Source organism: Thunnus thynnus, chromosome 19, assembly GCF_963924715.1.
Source record: "Thunnus thynnus chromosome 19, fThuThy2.1, whole genome shotgun sequence".
NCBI classification, from domain to species: Eukaryota; Metazoa; Chordata; class Actinopteri; order Scombriformes; family Scombridae; genus Thunnus; species Thunnus thynnus.
The window spans coordinates 19,073,724-19,093,460 of record NC_089535.1 but is presented as its reverse complement, the minus strand read 5'-3'; the positions used below and the strand labels follow the sequence as shown (position 1 = coordinate 19,093,460).

Genomic DNA, 19,737 nt, shown 5'->3' with positions numbered 1-19,737 from the left:
CTCATTCTTTAGTATTCTGTAGTGAAAACAAGACCTCTCAGTTTTACTAACACTGGAGAAGAGTTTGTTGTCAGGTGCCATGATGTCAGGATAGTCCCTTTTCTCTTTTGGTTATGTGGTCAACTATGATGATGTTAGCAAATGTGATGATGGTCAGAGTAGATTGCCTCATCTGGAACTGTCCCTCACAGTTCTTGGTTACATGTGATGTGCCTCAAGTCCGTGTGCTACACACACAATTATTTTCTCTCTTAATATGCCCCCTCTGGGTAACCTTACTTGAAGACGATGCTATGCTGATGACACACAGCCATAACTTGCAGTTAATCTGTTCCTGGCAAATATTCAATTTGTGTGAAAAATATAATGGATGTCCTTGTGATAGGGTCTGGGCATTGTTCTACACCAAGCTGGAGCAACTTTAAAGTTAACAAGACACACGGTGAAATGTGTGTACCTATCATTATGCCGCACAGTGGGTATCATTAATCATTTCATGTCATAAATCCCCTGAGCCCTCTGACAGCTGAGACCATTCTCTAACCCTGAACTAACGTACCTGTACACCTGAACAGGGGAGAGCTGGTGAAGGAAAGGATAGATTGATTTCATCACAACAATGCTGCTGTGCTCTGTTTACATGTCTCACCAAAAACAGGACAACACCAGTGTGGTGATAATGTAGCAAAACCTTAAATGAGAGTTGGGAGAAGACCATAGCTCCCCTGTTTTAGTGACTCTCAAGTGGGTGCTGGTTTGTTAAAGAACTGATCTTGACATTTTACTGATGATTTTAAGGCTTTGCGTGGCTTAAAAACAGGTTATCTCTCTGAGTATTTATCTCTTATGAGCTTGCACTCAGGTCATCAGGCAGGAGTCTACTAAAAATGTTTGTATCTTGGTTTAACTGCACACTGGGTCACAAGTGCCATTTCTGCAGCAGCAGCAGCAGGAGGAGACACCCTGAGGATATCAGCAGATCAATTGTTATGTTTGCAGGGTTTATCAGCAATGCTGCTGTGACAGTAAACTTAATACAGTCAATGGAGGTGAACTTCTGGGGCCAGTAAACACCATTTCATCCTGGGTTGGGTCGATTGTTGAGATTTTGACTCAAGTGTGTCATAATGGAGTTCATCAAGGTGAAAAGGATAATAATAAAAAAGTCTGTAAATAGTTTTATCTATTTTACAAGTTGTTTGACATTAACCTCAATGACAAGTTGTTTTTGTAACAAAATGGGAAGGCGTAAGGGCCAGATGTAAATCATAATTGAAACTTTATTGACAGTCTGGATTAGAAAGTAATTCTGCATTAAATTCATTACAGTACAAACGAGGAACAGAAATAGAAGGCCACGCACTAGAGCTGAGGGACAAGAGTAAAAAATTAAAACAGCTTCTCATGTAGATGGGTGAGGTGCTGGAGAGAAAAGACAGCTGGGGGAGGAAAAAAAACGGAGGGAAAACAACAGCACAGAATGGTAGATGAGAGAGGACAGAAATGAAATGATCAAAACAACACAACCCTTCATAGAAGGAGAGAATACAGACCTCCAGCAGCGTTAGGTAATGCTGCAGAGAATAGCTGTCATCACGTGGGAGAAAAGTGGAGTGTTTCCAAACAGGATGTTAAATAACATATGGATTATTTCCACTATTTGACATTCCCTGCATCAAAACATGTCAACTGCTGACATGATCTCCCAGCTGATGAGCCATTTTTATCAGGTCAAGTGTGAAACTGGATATTTCAACTTAAGCGAGTGCCTTTACTTCACTCTCACATTACTGCAGAAGAGATAATGGAACCAAACTGAATCTGCTGATGCTCAAATCAAGATGAAATGATAAATCAGGGATAAACACAGGTAGTCAAAACAGATCCAGGCCGAATAAATCTCCAGGAAATTGGAGAACGCCGTTTGCTGATTGGCCGAGGTTGTCGTAGCGGGTAAAGAGCCACGCTTTCTTTAGGAATTGGGAGGATGGAAGTTCTTGGAGGTGGCAAGCATGGCTCGCACTTTGGCCATCAGATCCTGAAAACAGAGTGACAGAAAGAGAAAGAGACACACGGAGAGGAAGCCATTAGTTTAATGTACCACAAATCTCCATCACTAAATGGGGTGCAACAGCACAATACCACTCCTGTCCAGGGTAAAACTGCCAAGACGATGAAGGTCTGAATGCTATGTACAGTTATTCCAGATACATTTCTTCACTTTTTCTACTTTGGTTTGACTTAAATTCCATCTATTGATTCCTCTCTGACTTCAATTAAGAACTTCCATGAAACAGTTCAAGTAATCTAGAATCAACAACTGAACTGGGGACCAACACAGTGAAGCAATAAAAACTTTTGAGGCAAAGGTAGTGAGCAAATTATCTTATTGACAAATAGGATTTGATTGATGTGACAAACATGTTACTAGTCTTTTATTTCCAGTGTACTACTGCTCCCCAATTTAGAAACTTTCCTGTTATTATTATTAATTTAAAAGACCTGATGTATGAAAGAGCTGCTAGTACTGCTATTCCCACTGGGAATTAACTCCCCAGTCTACGCAGCTTCCAGGGGCTTTAAGCTCATTGGTTTGTTTAAGCTCTGCTGTTTTGCTTGCCTGTGTCCCTATGGCTCTCATCAAACTCCCCAAATAAAGAGTGTGGGCAGCTACTTTCAAAACACAGCTTTGCGGAAGCTAATTGGGGTTTACCTAACCAGACGGAAATGGCAGAGAGCTGAAGCTACAAGAGCGTCAAACATTTAGCAAGCCAGGAGGACCCTGATTTTTTACTCATGAGTTCACAACCATCACCTCATGTTTAAGGTTGTATATTAAGGGAACTTGCTTGCTTGTTTTGGAGTGTGCTTCCTACCCGCTAGCTGTTAGGAATTCCTTAATGCATCTTTAAACACATGATGTATTTTAAGTACAAAGTAATACCCTGAAAACACTGAGGATCCTGTATATTAACTCCTCTCAAAATCCTTATATCCAAAAGCATCTAATCCCTAACTGTTCAGTGGCCAACAGTAAATGTATTATATGTAATTGTCAATTATAGTAGAAAAAATATATATAATTTTTTAAACTAAAAAAAAATAAAGTTACATTTACAAAAAAATGAGTGTAGAGCTTAACAGAGAAATGTAAAGTAGGTTGTAAGGAGGTGCCATAATGCAATTTTTTGTTTTCAATTTCTCCCCACTTCAGGTAGAAATGTAAATTTTGCTGACCAGAGGGAAACTGCTTGAATTGCTGAATATGAAGTGTTAATTTGCATCCCGAGAGTGATTCATACACGCATGGACAAATATCCACCCTTGAGCTCTCCTGACAGATGAGACAAATTAACAGCTGTAATCACAGAGGGAAGGAGCTGTCATATCAAATCACTCAAAAGGCTGTTTCTCTCTAAACCCTGGTGTATTTGAATACACACATACTCAAACACACATGGAGAAGTGTTCACAAAATATGACAAACAATGCTCTAAACTATTACCAACTGAATGGAAAGTAGCTCAACTCTAGTTGATTTCTTGTCAGCTGCAAGTGGCTTGGCAAATGAAAACAGTAAGAAAAGAAATGCATTTTAATAGATCATCACAAGTACTGTAATATTACAGCTGTCACACACAAGATAGCTAATTGTGGAAACATGCAGAAAAAGGACAAATCCCATTATAAATACGCATAAATATTCCTTACATCATCCGCCAGTTTATAGAACAAAAATAAGATTCAATCTGAAAACAATGAACAACGAAATAATCCAAACCCACTGCTGACAGCTCAGCCTGACTGAGAAACTGCTCACTCCACACCAGGCTGTTGTCGCTCACAGTTAAGTCAGCGGTTTAAATCTGATGTGATACATTTTACCTGCGGAGGTTCTATAATTGGAATGTTTACTTATTATGTCATTAATTCAAGTAGACGGCCAAATTATTAAACCTGTCTTGGAAGTGAACAAACATTACTGAGTGCTGGGTTTGAAAGGCTTGTAGTAACAAGTGACAGACAGCCCAACTGATCCTGCAGCTGCCTATGCACAAGGGATTCATATGAGATTATACACGCATGTAATCCAGTGTTACTGCTTTTTTATTTTAGCTCATTGATATTAGCCTCACAATGAACTGTTCACTCTCCTACAGCCACATCAGGGCTGTATCAAGTTGCAGCTAAAGCACACATTTCCAACTGCCTCTTGTTCACCGTAAAAGCATTCAACTGGCAAACAACGGGATGGTTTTTATTGTGAAGCAGTCACAGAGAGCACAATGTATTTGTCACTGAGTTCACTAACAGTGATCATTCATCAAAAACGCTACAAAACAAAAGCTGGTCTTTTTTGCCATTTTTTGACAGCACATTAGTTTTAAATATTAAACATTATATATGATATTTAATATTTAAATACTGCAGCCAGTAATGGGACAAGAAGGAACAACCACAGTGAGCTGTTAGTGTAGAAAAGTACTCGCACAGTGTGCAGCGTGATATAAGATCATGGCTGGTCATTAAATGATGGAAAAAGTCCAATTACTGATTGATTTCCTGACTTCTACTAAACCAATGCAAGTTTTTTTGGCTGCAGTAAAAACAGATGCACCAGTTGCTCTTTATTGTATTTCTGTGTGTGGCTTCTCAAAGAGAGTTTACTGCCAACAAAATTCTAGGACCTGTAGTTGCTGCTGTTACCAGGACAGAAATGTTAAAGGTCCTATGTAAAGATATGGAACAGTGGAGTAATGGCAACCTGAGCAGTGTGTGTTGTTATCCGAGCTTCTGTTCTTTGTTTTGGTAGCCACACCGGCCGCGCATGCATGTTAGTGCAACTATTTGAGGCGAGATATAGGCAATGCACAAAAATGGGAGTGCCTGTTAAGAGGTTAAAGACACTATAATATTGTGAGGGAAAAACTTTGCAAAAACTTCTTTGAACATAACAGTTTTGTGTGGGAAAGCCTTTTCTCCCTTTGAATTCTGTAAAAAGGAGCAGTGATGGCCTGCAAAGGAAACATGATTAACCTCATGAGTAACTTGTGCAATCACTATCTAGCTTCTAGCTTTTATTGAGGACTTAAGTATTCTTACTGAAAGGCCCAAATTACAGCTGTTTTAAAATCCTAATAGGTTTGAAATCAGGTTGCATCATACACAAAAAGAAATTTCACAGCTTTGCTTCTAATTACAAGCACGCTCACACTGCAAGGTTAACTAATACCACTATAACACACTGTTAGGGATATCCTGGGGGAGCTATGTAACACCTTGAGCTTTCTCTCTCACACACATTTATGCACTTGTCAAAGATAATTTCTCCCAGCTCTCTCTTTTTCTGTCATCATGTCCTGAGGACAAGTTAAACTGAACCTAGCTTTGCTGCTATCTCAGCTTTCAAAAGAAAAAACAGTAAATATGTTCAATGTGTTAATCATCAAAAAAATACTGTAATGTTAAAAAGACTAAGTGCAGGTGTAAAAACTACTCTCAAACTGCCCAAAGTATCTATCAAACAGAATAAAACACAACAAACATACAGCAGAGACAAAAAGGGAACAGAAGACAGAGGAACAAAGACAAACAGGACAAAAATGAAAGACGGGATGAGGCGAATAGCAACCAGGCACCCTCGGGGAAGAAGAGACCATTAGGCAGATGAGGGTGTGCTGAATTATTCAAGATGTGTTTGTAAAACATCACAGATGGGGTATAAGTAGTTAGTGGTTGCGAATCTGTGCATGTTGCAGCAGCAGCAAACAGCATGTTTTCATGAGCTAGCTTATGTTGGTATGTTCAGATAAAGGCAGGAGGAAAGATTCTGTTTGTTTGTCTCAGACAGTGAGAAAGAAAGAAATAAGATTTCTTTTTTTTGTTGATGAGAGAGGCGCATCAAGAGATGTGAGGTTTTTTTTATCTGTGCTGCATCTGGTCAGTAAACACAGGAAACTCATTCTGAGACACACTCCATCACTCTCTCTCTCTCTCAAACACACACACACAGTGGCCCATGGCCAGAAGAGAGAATAAGTTCCAAATTTGTTGTATCACAGTGTTCACAGAATAGCTAATGTTGTCTCTCCATCCACACTGTATTGACCTCCACTAGCTTTAATCCTTGGATTCTGGCCTATGCCGCAGCCTCACTACACTGTGAGTGTAACACTGGTTCTTGTAGGTATAACTTTTCCTTCATCAAATGTTTACACTTTCAGTGCAAAATCATTTACTTGCTAGATGTTACTGAAACTGCAGTGTACCAACAATCCAGGCCCTACACTACTGGTGTGATGCATTTAGTTGCACACTGATTGCATGAGAATCAATACATCAAAATACTGCATCACGTCATGCAATGTAATGTATTGCAAATATGAATGAAGTAACTGACATTTAAAAATCATTAATCAAAGATGTTGATGGTGATCTCGTGTGAAGATGCAAAGAAACATATAATTTGAGACATGAGGCAGCTCTGAAAATGTCTTTCATCTTAGAATTGATTTAAGGCTTTTGACTAATCAAGGTAATTGATTTTAAAAATTGTCTTAAGGGATGTTCCTCCATGTTTCTACAGCAGTCAAAATTAAGTAAATGAACACTATATCACAATATTGTACAGTAGTAGTGGAAGAGAGAGCCAAGCTAGACAAATTACAACAAAAAACAAGCAGTATATTGAAGAGAAAACTGCATGCGACTTTTGTCTTAATGGTAACTGACTGACCTGAACATTGGCTTGCAGCAGACATTAGTACTGCTAGATTTTTGGAGCCTTTTTGCTCATTTAACAAGAGGCGAGAGAGCAGTGACACAAAAGTTCTATGAGATGAGACAAAGAAAAATAAAGACAGTTTTTTTTTAAGAATCTTTTTGACAATCATGCAACATTTTCTTCCAGAACTGGGACATGTGCGTGCATTTGATTATGGTGCATTTCTGAAAGCAGCGTGATGGCAGCCATAAATAAATTGGACATAGTCATTTTAAACAGGGGGGAGCAGAGAGAATGTGTACCGGGGTCAGAATTTATTAGAGGTGTATGTGAGGTTACATTGTGAGTAATGTGTTTGTATCACTTCTTCAGACACAATATTCCTTTTATTGTGAGCTCTTAGACTCAAATGAGGGCCACAATGTACCATTTTAAACCAGACACAGCCCACCACTTAGCGACATTTAATGTGTCACATAAAAACCACTCATTCCATTAGAATATACTGCCATACTATATGGTCAAAAGTAAGTGGACGCCTTTGTGTACTTTTGGTCTGGGGCTGTTTCCAATGGTTTCGGCTGAACCTCTTAGTTCCAATTAAGGTAATCCTAAAGCTACAGCACAAAAACACGACAATGGTGTGCTTCCAACTTTGTCGCAATTGTTTGGAGAGGGCCAATCAGTGCATTTGGCTTGCTGAAATCATTCCTCATGTTCATACTGGCCATTTAGAAATCCCTTCCTAATGTGTTTCAAATGTAAATATTGGTACCCTTCCACCTTCTTTAAAAAACAAAAACATATTTTCCCTGTACTAAGTTGAAACTGACAGAAGTATATGGCATCCATCATTCTTTATTTCACATTGAATATAACTGAAATTTTGCTTTTGATTTACAACTTAACATATTATTTAATACAATAAAACAAATGAAAATGGCATGGTAGAAAATATTGGTACCCTTAACTTAATATTTTGTAGCACAGCCTTTGGAGGCAATAACTGCAGTCAAGCACTTTCTGTAACTATGAATAAGGTTTTTACCCTCGCCACTGGTAGTTCGGCCCACTCTTCTTGAGCAAATTGCTCCAGTTCTCTCAGGTTTGATGGGTGCCGTCTCCCAACTGCAAGTTTCAGCTCTTCTCACAGATATTCAATGGGATTCAGATCAGGACTCATAGCAGGCCACTTCAGAATGATCCAATGTTTTGTTCTCATCCACTCTTGGATGCTTTTTGATGTATGTTTGGGGTCATTATCTGGCTGGAAGACCCATGAACTATGGCTAAGACACAGCTTTCAGCTTTCACGCTGTATGCTTTCCTCCAAAATGCCTTGATAGTCTTCTGATTCCATTGTGCCCTGCTGAGATTCAAGGCACCCAGTGCCTGAGGCAGCAAAGCAATGCCAAAACATCACTGAGCCTCCTCCATGTTTCATGGTAGGCATGCTTTTCTTTGAAGGCTTCATATTTTCTTCTGTAAATATAGGATTGGTGTGATTTACCAAAAAGCTCTAATTTTGTTTCATCTGTCCAAAGCACATTCTCCCAGAAGGACTATGGCTTGTCAACATGCATTTTGGCAAAGTCCAGTCTGGCTTTTTTGTATCTCCCTCTGTAAGGTCTTTCTGGTCTTCTACCATGGAGCCCATTTTCATTCAGGCAGCGATGGATGATGCGATTTGAAACTATTGTACCATGAAGATCAGCTTGGATCTGTATAGAAGTTTTCCTTGGTTCTTTCTCAACCATTTAAGCGATCCTTCTGTTCAATCTCGGGACAATTTTCCTCTTGCGACCATGTCCAGAGATGTTGGCTACAGTTCCATGGGCCTTGAACTTCTTAATAATATTGGCAACAGTGGTCACAGGAACATCAAGCTCTTCGGAGATGGTCTCGTAACCTTTATGTTGGCCATGCTTCGCTATTATCTTTTTCTAATGTCTTGAGACCACTTTCTTGTTTTTTCTTCTGTTTTCCATGTTCACTGTGATGCACACAGTGGCACTAAACAGCAGAGTGAGTAATTTTCTCCTTTTAAACTGGCTGCATGAGTGATTATAAGATTGAAAACACCTGTGATACTAATTAAAACACAATAGTCTGCTTAAAGTATCACTACTAATCGATTATTTCTTACAACTTCTAAAGGGTACCAATAATTTTGTCCAGGCTATTTTAGAATGTTTTTGTAGAATAAGCATGAATTCAGTTATTTTCACAACTTTTTTGTTTTGTTCCACTGCAAACCAAACATAGCCAAACACTGTTCGGGGCGAATGGTGCATTGTTTTAATAAAATGCAAGGATACCAATAATTTCGACCATGTCTGTAAGTGATGGGGGACAAAGTCCAGAGTCCTTGTTCTATGCAAAAATACATTCCAAAGTTTTTCTGAATTTAACATGAGGCTTCAGCAGTCTTGAGTTAATCAAAGCAAGTGCGTATCTTCCAAGGTTAAAGTCTGTTTAGTACAAAATTCCTGCTTTGTGTTTCCTTGTTGAGCTGCAGTGGAGGGATGGAAATGCAAAAAGGACATTTTGTCCTAAGAAGATCACAACTTTGGAGGAAATCCACTTCATTTGTCTAACTCAGACTGCTGAAGCCACATATTAACTTCAATAAACATAAACCCTTCACTTACATCGACAGCAGATTAGGAAGGCATCTCTTTACTTCTCTTTATAAGTGTGAAAAGGACGAATGATTACAGCAACCAAACCCTGTTTCAATGTACATACTGTGTGTGAAACTGACTTGTTTTAAGATTGACTGCAAAAAATGTCAAGCTATCCTTTAACTGCTGTTTCCAAGGGCAATGATTACTTGTCAATTGCAAATTTTCAAATGCTGTTTTACTGTAGGTTTAAAATATTAGAAGTTAGAACCCATTGTATTGACACTGTACACAGGGTATAACGTCATACACACACGCACAAATGCACACACTCAGTTGCAATGTAAATAAATAGTTGCACCAGAAAACACAAACTCACTATGTTACAAACAAAGATGCACATCTAAATGCATATGCACACAGACAACCACTCAGTGAGAGGGATTCTAAGAAAATGTATCCTGACGCACACGTTCTTCAGTAACTACTGCCTGTGTGGTATAAAATCACTTCAGGTCAAGCTGATCTACAGTACAAAATGCAAATGATAAACATTTACATCTATACTGAACTAACAGTTGCAGTAGATCTAAAGATAAAACACATGTCTCTGCATGGTTCAAACAAAGTATACTAAATAAAACACAACGCATGGATGTGTTCTACAAAAACAGATAAATGAGAATATGTAGTAAGATTTTGAAGAAGGTCCGAGACAAGAACCAATTTATATTTTGTGTGTGAAAATGAGCAGTACTTTCTGTCCTTCCTCTTTGCACGGTGGGAACACAAAACAACACTTAGTACTCATGTTGGGTAGGCTGAAAAGTTCAGCAGAGAACATAGTTGGGATAAAAGCAAAGAACAATACCTGAGTTATTTTGGACTGAACAGAGGATACTATGGATGAGGACACTGCCTTGTCTTTCTCCTGAGAACCACCCCTGTAGAGAGAAGAGAGGGAGAGCAAGTGGGGGACACAGAAAGAGAGAGAGTTGAAAAACCAATCATGTTAACAGGAAAGGCTATACAATATTCATGATATCTTCTGAAATGTTCAAAGTTGCAAAGGCATTAGACGGCAGAGGAGAGGAGAGGGAAAAGACAAAGATAAGAGAGGAATGCGGTATGACCTGTAAAAACTAAAATATTCTCCTCGAGCCAAAACGCCAACAATGTCAAATGCAGTCGAGTATATAATCATGCTGACAGACAGAAAAAGTGCCAAAACTACAGGCCTCAAAATCTTATACATGGTCATGTGGTTATGCAACATGTGTCTTGACCAGTAGGCCAGCGGGGCGCACCTATATCAAAGACTTTTTAAGCATGACATGAAAGTCATGTGGATCAACTTGACTGATCACAGTAGGTGACACGAAACTGCACAACAGACTGCTGCTGATGTTATGAATGTTTCAGGTTTCAGTCCACTGGGGTAAGGCGAGAAAATGTGGAATGTGTGCGTCTGTGAACTGTCAGTCACTCTGTGGGTATTACACCCATTTACATGCACACTTTGGGCTTATTTTTGTATCTTGCTCTGGTTCCATTCCTTGTAGAAAGCAAACTAGAAAACCCCAAGTGACAGAGACGAGCCTCCTGAATTCACGCAGGATGTATTGGTGAGCTGCCTACAAAGGCTATGCAGAACTTTTAAAGAATTCTAAAGAATTTAAGATAAAAGTCAGTCTCCACCTGCAATGATTCTGCTTACGTAGCTGCAAAAAAATAATTGCACCTCTGTGAAAAGACAGACCAATTACTACATACAACCAACAGAGTGCAAAAGAAACCTTTGTTAAAAATAAAAAAACATTCTCACCTGTAACAAAGGGCACCACCTAGCCGATATACCGTTGAGGTTGGAGGTTGGATGTTGTTAGAGAAAAGCATTTCTCCTAAAAGCATGAAATGATTGTGTATGCTATACTTTCGTTATGAACAAACAGTCTCTCCTCGTACACAAAGGAGCTGTGCCTTTATGTTTCTCTCTTGTTCAAGCAAATATATTTACATGGCATGTCATCATTAAAAAATGAAAGTCAAATATTGACCGATGCAACTTTTCCTTACCAGTTGCTAAAAATTCCCTTGTATCAGTTACACAACTGAACATTTATAATGCATTGGTATTGCTTTATTAACTAGATGGAACAGCTAGTCCAAACCTAAGAGCTTGTATTTGGACACTGAGAGAGAATCATGGACAAATAGAGGTAGAGGTCATTTTTTAACATCCATTTACTGCCATTGCAGCTTCTTTCACTCTTGTGTGCTTTTTCATTATCAATTCAAAGAGTCGTAAGCTCATACACATGACCTCAGCAATTAACTTGGTGACTGAACTGACGGGAATGATAGTCATATTACAGGGCTGTTGTATTGCAATGCATTATGCCTAAAGGTATTTCTATTTTTGTGGTCACTTAGTGTATATGGGTGTCTAAAGCTAATGTATGGCATATTGGTGATATTCAAGCACCTTCAAATTAATTTTACTGATATACTTTTTAAATGAGACTGCTGCTCTGGAGAAGTTAATTGCTTTAATGTCTATAAAGATTTGAGAGCTACATAAATCAATAACATTTGCTTGCAGTAATATGACGTCATGCAATGTGGGGGACAGCATTCATACAGTATGTTCTTCCTCTGTTTGCTAACAATCCCACACTACAAAAACTCTGCGCATAGCTTCTTCCTTGAAAGTATGCTACTAGCCTAGATCTGAGAAAAATGGAGCACAAGCTAAAAGTGATTTTCCACTTATATTTCAATCAACTAAGGACTTGTTATGTTTGCACACACACAGCTGTGGACAGAAGTTTACATATACTTTCATGCATATTAAGGCAACAGAAAAGACAACATGTTGCCAGCAGATTTTATCAGCTGAAGCTATCTAACTAATTATGCTAATGTTAGCTCCATGAGTTGGTTGAAAATGCCGTCTCTGCCTCTCTTGCTGGCTTTTTCATTTTTTTCTTTTTTTTCCCCATATTTATTTGCGGCTGACTCATTTTAAAATGAGATTCTTGTAAAAGGGTCTTAAGCACATAATTGATACATACTTGGTATTGTGATAAAAGACTGAGGCTAATGCTGCATGTCCATGGCAAAATGTCACCGGTTGATGATTCATGTAGAAGGCATAGAAATAAAGAAACAGCATTGTTCTTGTCTTGCAGTGTAGAGGTGGTTTGTCCAAGTATTATAAGGAAAAACTAAATAATATACTGTTATTTTCTTCTAAAATAATGGTTTAGCTGCTGCTTAGCTAACTTGGACAAACAAGACAGAGGTTTGATTCATGCTTCACTGTTCATATTTTAAAACATGTTTCACTTTAAGTCTTCTAGGATGAGGACTAATGTGTAAGGACGTCTTGGGTGACAGGTTTAGCCCAGGCTGCTGGAATGTAAACCTCCCCACAACCAAATAGTAGGGTTACTACTGTGTGTAGTAAGCTAGTTAGCCAGTATGCTAACGTTTGTAGCAGATAAACACACTGTTTTAACCATTCATTACACTTTTGGTCTTTTTGGTTTTGAAAAGACTAAATACACCACTGTCAAACTCTTTAAATGCCAAGTATCTTTCTTATTACAGCCCCATGCACACCACTTCAACATGTGGAGAAAACCAAAGCTTCATACGCCGGCCGTGTCTAGTTATGGTTGCTTAACTATACTATACTATTAGATGATAATTGTTACACTCAATTCCTTAGACTCCACGACAGAAATAACAACAAATACATGTTCTAAGCAAGAGTTAGTGTTTGTCAAGAGCCTTCAAAGAGAGGAAGTTAATTGGACATCATCTTCAGTTTGGCCTTTGACGAGATGTATCAGCACAGTTTTGACAGGTTGCTATAATAGCCAATTATTGAAGTGCTGAACTATTAGATGTGCCTGTCTATTAGTGATTCTGTTTGTTTCAGGAGAGACAGAAGCTTCACAGGCCTAGAGGCAACACTCTATTGGTCTAAATAAGACAGTTTTAAAAGAAAAAGGAGTGTAAATTGCATAAATCCCCTCATTTGTCAGCTTTAAGCCCAAGTCCTCTTGATGCCATTTTGTTTCGTTAGTGGAGACTTTTAGTTACACCTGGGAAAGCAACTTAAATTCTTAGCTGGTTGATTGACAGGCTTGTGGAGGATTACCTGGAGTGAGCCAGGCTGGAGGCAGGGCTAGCTGATGGGGACAAAGCTCTGCCCGGTGAGGAATAAGGGGAGAGAGAGGAACCTGCAATTTGCATCTGTCCTGAGGATGACAAGGAGCTCTTCCTTTTTTCAGAAGGGGACCTGGGAGACAAAGGTTAGAAAAGAAAAGCAAGAGCTTAAATATTTCAGATTCTGACAGTAAGCCTGCAAAGTATATAATATATCAAGGGGGTGGGATACTTTCTGAAGGCGGGGCTTGTGTATTCAGCAGAGCCCTGCCTTAAATTCATGAAAGTAAAAACTGTCGATTGCAGTTTCCCATCAGTGAAGACTAAGTGTCCTTCTAATTAGTATGTTGGCTAAAGCTATCCTTAAAGACATAATGTATAACATTGCACAATGTATGGTAGAGACACATGCACAAACAAATTTTAAGGTTCCCCATTGTTTTAGTAAAACCTAATGAGAAATATGAAACATTTAAGACTGAACACCTACCTGCTAGTGCCCCTCTCTGCCTCAACAAACAACATTTTCAGTGGTAACTTAAACAAAGCTGTATGTGAAGACCCATTATTCTTCTTCACACCACAGGCTGCAGACACCTGCTGTTAGGTTTACCTGGATCTGGAATGCCCTCTGGGCAGGCTGGAGCTGCTGCTGGGATGATAGCGCTCCCACTCTCTCTCATCACGTCTCCTTTCTGATGAGGGACCGCTCCTGTCCCTTCTTCCCGGGGAGTGTGAACGGGATCTGGCCAGAGAGGAGGTATAAGATGGGAAAAGGCCATTAAATTACATGAGACAGAGGTTGGAAAAGGAGCCGATGAATTTTGAGATGAAGAAGAACAGAAAAGGGTGAAAAGAGAGTGATTTTACAGTGACAGAAATAAAGAAAGTCATCAGGATTTGAATATAGTTCATGTTCAGACATGAATGTGGTGTTAGGGAGTTACACACAAAACACACATAATCATTAAGTGAATTATTTTAATAAACATTATATCACATAGACTCCCAAAATACTGTTTTTATACACTAATCCTGGAAGGACAAAGTATTAAATGTGAATAATATAAGAGATTCATTCACTTGTCAGACTTTTTTTCATAACGGGCAAGGCTACATTTATTTTCTCCCATGGGCTGGTAAACAGAGCATATTAATTAAACAATTTACAAAAATGAAATAGCCAGGGTTAGAAATTATACCTGTTTTTAAAAAAAAAAAAAAAAAAAAGCCAGAAAGGAGAGGCTAGTTAATGTCAGTCTGTGCTGGGTGGCAAAACAAGGCTGTTCAGTCAATATTGTTCAATGATAAACGGCACAAACAAAGCTGCCTTCAATCACTTTCTCATAGCCCTTTGTTTTAATTCTTACATCCTTTTATTCCAGCCCATTTCCCCTTCTTTAGCCCCTATGTTTCCTTCATTCATTCATCTCACTTTCAAACTTTTATTCTCTTCCTCTACAGGAGAAGTAGGGAAAGGACAGAAAGGATAAAGTGCGGTGGAGAGACAAGTGGAGGGACAGAAGGACAAATTACTTTCTATTAATATTTTCATTTTTCTTATAGGCGCAGTGTGCTTTGCACTAAATGTTCAGCTGAATTGGAATATAAATCAGAGGATGATTGATCATTCTGTTCTGTGCCTGTCAAATTACATGTCTCATACCTTTCACTGCACCATTGTACCATTCACAGACCGCCGTCTCCAAGTAGGAAAGTAATATTGTTTATATTGATTGTTAAGATATTAAAAGTCTGGTCATGATGATTTCCATATGAAATGATGTGAAATCATTGAATTTTATTTGGAATCACAGTAACTACTCCACACTAATTGTTACGTCAAGTTAGTGAGTCTGTAGGGCTCTTAAAAAATAGATTTGGTTAGATTTACATGCAACAATGTGAGTCTGAGAGTAACACAAAGTTTTTTTTTAATAGACATTTAAAATGGTTACATAAACTGACAATTTCCCATAAATAATGCAAGTTAAATGACTATCCGGGGAATGTTGTGTTCTTTTGACTCATCCCTGTGAAATTTCACCAAAACACGTCATATGCATTACATAAACAGGAAAATACTGGAAAATACTCAGAATATGGACTGCTTTTGTTGGTCTTTGCCCCTTTAAAAAAATAAGCGGATCCTGTCTAAAGATGACAGCTCAACTCAGATCTAAACAGTCCTACAAAAGGAAATTATTTCTGCAGTAATGCAGCATAAAAACTACAAAAACACAATAAAACAATAGAGGATGTTAAATGTGCTCCTTCCAGGGTGATGTGCCAGTAGCAACCAGCAGAAGAGATCAATAAAAAAATGGACAGCTGCACTGTAAACTGTCAAGTAAAAAAAAAGGCTAATTTCTCTCACTCGATTGCAACCATGCAATTATTAATATTGAACATAGCTTTTTTTTTATTTCGTATATAATTATGCCATCGTGAAAGCAGCCATATGGTGAGAGAAAATATGAAAGACAACAATTGAGATTCATCAAAAATCATTTAGTAATGAAATCATAGCACCCTGAATAAAAACCAAATTGAATTATAGAATACTTCAATACCCACTGACAGTTTCGAATGGGTACATGGCTCCACCGTATCTTACCGGGACCTGCGGGCTCTCCTGTAGGCACTGGGAAGGGAGTGTCTGCTCTTCGACCTTGATCTTGATCTTGACCTCCTCTTGTGTTTTTTCTTCTTTTTCTCTTTGTCCCTCCCTTTGTTCCTGTCTCTGTCTTTCTCCCTGTCTCTGTCTCTGTCTCTGTCTCTATCTCGGTCTCGGTCTCGGTCTCGGTCTCGGTCTCTGTCTGCTCCTCTGGAGGAAGTGTAGGAGGATGAGGATGGGGCCTCCCTGCTGCGGTAGGCCCCTTGGTTCTCCGCGGGGGGCCTTTGGTCCTGAGGATACGCAGTGGGTGCAGAGGACACTTGAGGAGGTGGAAGGTCGGACAGAACAGAAAGGGCTTCTTGCATCTAAAAGGCAGAAAGGTAGATAGAAGAGGACAGTGAGGACATTATTTTTTTCAGACACAGACGCCGGAACTTCTGTTAATGATTGGATTAAAGACAAGAAGAAAACAAACAATGTATTGACTGAATTAAACAGTCAGACTCTTTGTCTCTTTGACATTGGGGATACTGAATGAATTCCCAAATGCCTGATATCTCTGTACATCTGTGGACAATCGATATGGGGTCCAGTCCACTTAAGGAGATGCAGGTGATGCACACATTTGGCTAGGGAGAGAGATTAGAGATTTATATATGCAAACACCCATATGTCCATCCTTCAATGCCCGTCAATGTCTGCCATAGTATGAAAATACTTTATATATTTTCACAATCCATTCGAATGTTAACGCCATGTCATTTTACTTCTACAGTGGGGGTACTCTGGTGATGGAAGAATTAAAAAAAAGTGAGTTTATTTGATATGGGTAAAATGATTAACACTGTTTGGTAATATTAGGTTTTTAGCCCTTATTTGAGAGTATAAATAAATATTTCTACCTCTATATGTGCAAAATGTAATAAATGTAAATATTTATTGTCACACATTTAAATACAATCAAATACTATCTTCAAATATCAAATACTATCTTCTGTCTCAATTTATTTTTATTACCATAACATATCTTCAGCTAAAACAACAGAACATGGAGGAGAAAAAAGTTTTTAAAAAAAAGTATATCAGGAGATATTTTAATTTTATTCTCCCCTCTAAAAAAAAACATCTAACTCATCTTATTAAATGACGGCTACACAAAATAATGCAGCCCGCTGGCTACACACTGAGTTGTAACTGTCAGATGCAAAGTGCCTCTAATTACCCCAATGTGGCTCTGTCTGCTCATATTAGATTGCCCTGCTGCTGGATTCACACTGAAAAGACAGCTTCCGTCCATCAGTGGATTAAACATGGCACTAAATCTTCCAAGGTCAGATTTTATCTTCTAAGGGTTACATCTTCGATTGCTCCCGAGACCATCCCGTGTTACATATGTATGCGCTCATGGTGCTATAAGGGTTGTCTGGATAAAGAAAGACATCAAATGGCATACTTTATATGCTAACATTAACATAAACGATATGAGTGCCTGAGTGATAAGTAATGAACGCAGAGGCCAGAGAGGAAATTAATGCGTTCAAGTGTATGTGTGAGTAAGGCGTGTTCTAGCTCAAATAAATTTAACTGTCCTAGTTCAACTTCATAAAAGAAAATCTGTTCACTCCTAACTTCAATCGCTCCAATTCAGTAACCCCAACCCCATTACCCATCTGTTAAAATCTGTAAGAAAAGGGTGGAGCGTAAAAAGAGAAAATGGGAGGGACAGAAAGAAATAGGGAGGGAGAGGAGGATGATGAAAGGGGATGAAAGAAAGAGGCCAACGAGGCGAAGAAGTAAAGGCAGGAGAGAAAGTGCTCGTGACAGAAGACAATCAATAAGTATCTAAAAACAGGCATGAAAGTAGAGGGAGGATGAATATTTATCACACCTTTCTGTTTGCACACTATCTGGTGCCTGGGCTAAAGGAGAGATAATGAAATGATAGGAGAGCAAGGTTTGGTTCAAAATTAGGACTGATGTATGGGAAAGCTTATCCAGGCCCAGAAAACGCCTGCCCTCTCACACCTGCTCTGGCGAGATATGGAAGTTCGGACAATAAGAGGAATAACAATAACAAGTAACAGTCCCTGGGTGAGAGAGAGGAAGTGAGGGGGAGGGTGAGACTTTAAAACTAATTAAGGATGGAAAACTGAGGAAAAGAAAGGAGGAGAGGAAGGTATAGCGGTGAAGTTCTCTCAATATGCCACATGTGTATTGTAAAGGCTGCAGCAGCACATCGCAAAACAAATATGGAGAATTGTTAAGGAAATCCTTCTCATGTCAAATTAGTCTAACAGACAAAAAAACAACTCATTTTGTAATCTATATGACTCTCTACAGCATAGAGGAAAATATCCACAAAGACGATTCGCATACAGTATGAGAGCAAAGAGGAATACACTTGAGTCCTAACTTTACTTCTTGACATTCTATGCTTGTAGCCACACTGTTGGACATTTTATAATAGGCAAGGCAGCAGAATTCTCCATTTAATAAATGAGGGAATTGATGAGTAAATTTATTATGAGACTCATTGTGAGAAGTGGGTGAGCGTTCCTCGCGGTCACAATGGTCGTAAATTAAAGCTTCAACTGCAAAATAAGTTTTAAAATCCGTCACTGATTGAAAGCTTGTGAGAGAACTGAGAACACTCTGACTCCTTCACATCATTATACTCTCAATTCACCGCTGTTCTCTGCAATGTGGCTGCTCCTTTTCCAACACCAGGTGCCAAATATCATGTAAGCGCTGTGGCTCTTTCCGAAACTGCCCTGTAATGTAAAACAATGTGACGTCTGAATGAACCCGTAAGAGACATTTATATAGAAGACGCCAATGTCTCAACAACAAAAAGTCAGTATTTTAATACATAGACAAAGCCAGCAATGTCTGTCTGACAAGCACTTAAATGTTGAAAGAAATTCACTAAGAAACAGCAAAGTTACAGAATCACAGCACTAAAACGAGCTACAAAAGCAGGAGGCCTGGGCTTGTAAAGCTTATTCAGCAGGTTCTGTTTACTCATGACAGCTTACACTACAGTGCTGTGCATATACAACACGATAAGCACTATAGAAAACATGGAGAGCTTACATAAACAGCTCATTTTGCCAACTCTACAGAGACATGGCATCAGCATTCACATCCATCCTTTAACCCACCTAGAGCCCCGATGTACTGTACTACATTACAACATCCTGTTTTCTGGACTTCCAAAATATATCATCAAACCTTACAAAATTCTGCAACCAGCATGTTAACCACAACTAGAGATTTTAATCACACTAAAGCCATTCTGACCTCCATTCACTCGCTGCAAACTCAGGAAACATTTGTTCCTCAAACTGCTCCTTCTAATGAACAAATCATTACACAGGCTTGCACTGTCCTATTTATCTGACTTTAACATTGATTCCGTGCTCTCTGATAGCAGAATGCTCATTATCTTACTAGAATCTTAGAATCAAGGAATATTAAAATATATATATATATATATAAAATCAGCTATTATATCTCAGCTTGACTATGTCTTGCAATTAGAGAGCAAAATTCTCTAGAAACTGTTAAATACAATCTCAAAAACTTGTAACTCCACA

The 19,737-nt window shown here is 38.7% G+C and overlaps 1 protein-coding gene across 2 annotated transcripts in view; it reads right to left on the bottom strand.

The window, feature by feature from the left end:
* Positions 1-1,262: 1,262 nt before the first annotated feature.
* Positions 1,263-19,737, bottom strand: part of sfswap (splicing factor SWAP) — a 63,174-nt gene continuing 44,699 nt past the window's right edge. For both annotated transcript variants that reach the window (XM_067575309.1, XM_067575310.1), the window contains 5 exons: positions 16,142-16,506; positions 14,138-14,269; positions 13,517-13,657; positions 10,220-10,292; positions 1,263-2,038 (listed from right to left, as the gene is read on the bottom strand). In XM_067575309.1, the coding sequence (XP_067431410.1) occupies positions 1,973-2,038; positions 10,220-10,292; positions 13,517-13,657; positions 14,138-14,269; positions 16,142-16,506 (777 nt within the window). In that variant the 3' untranslated portion in view covers positions 1,263-1,972. The remainder of the gene's footprint in view (positions 2,039-10,219; positions 10,293-13,516; positions 13,658-14,137; positions 14,270-16,141; positions 16,507-19,737) is intronic.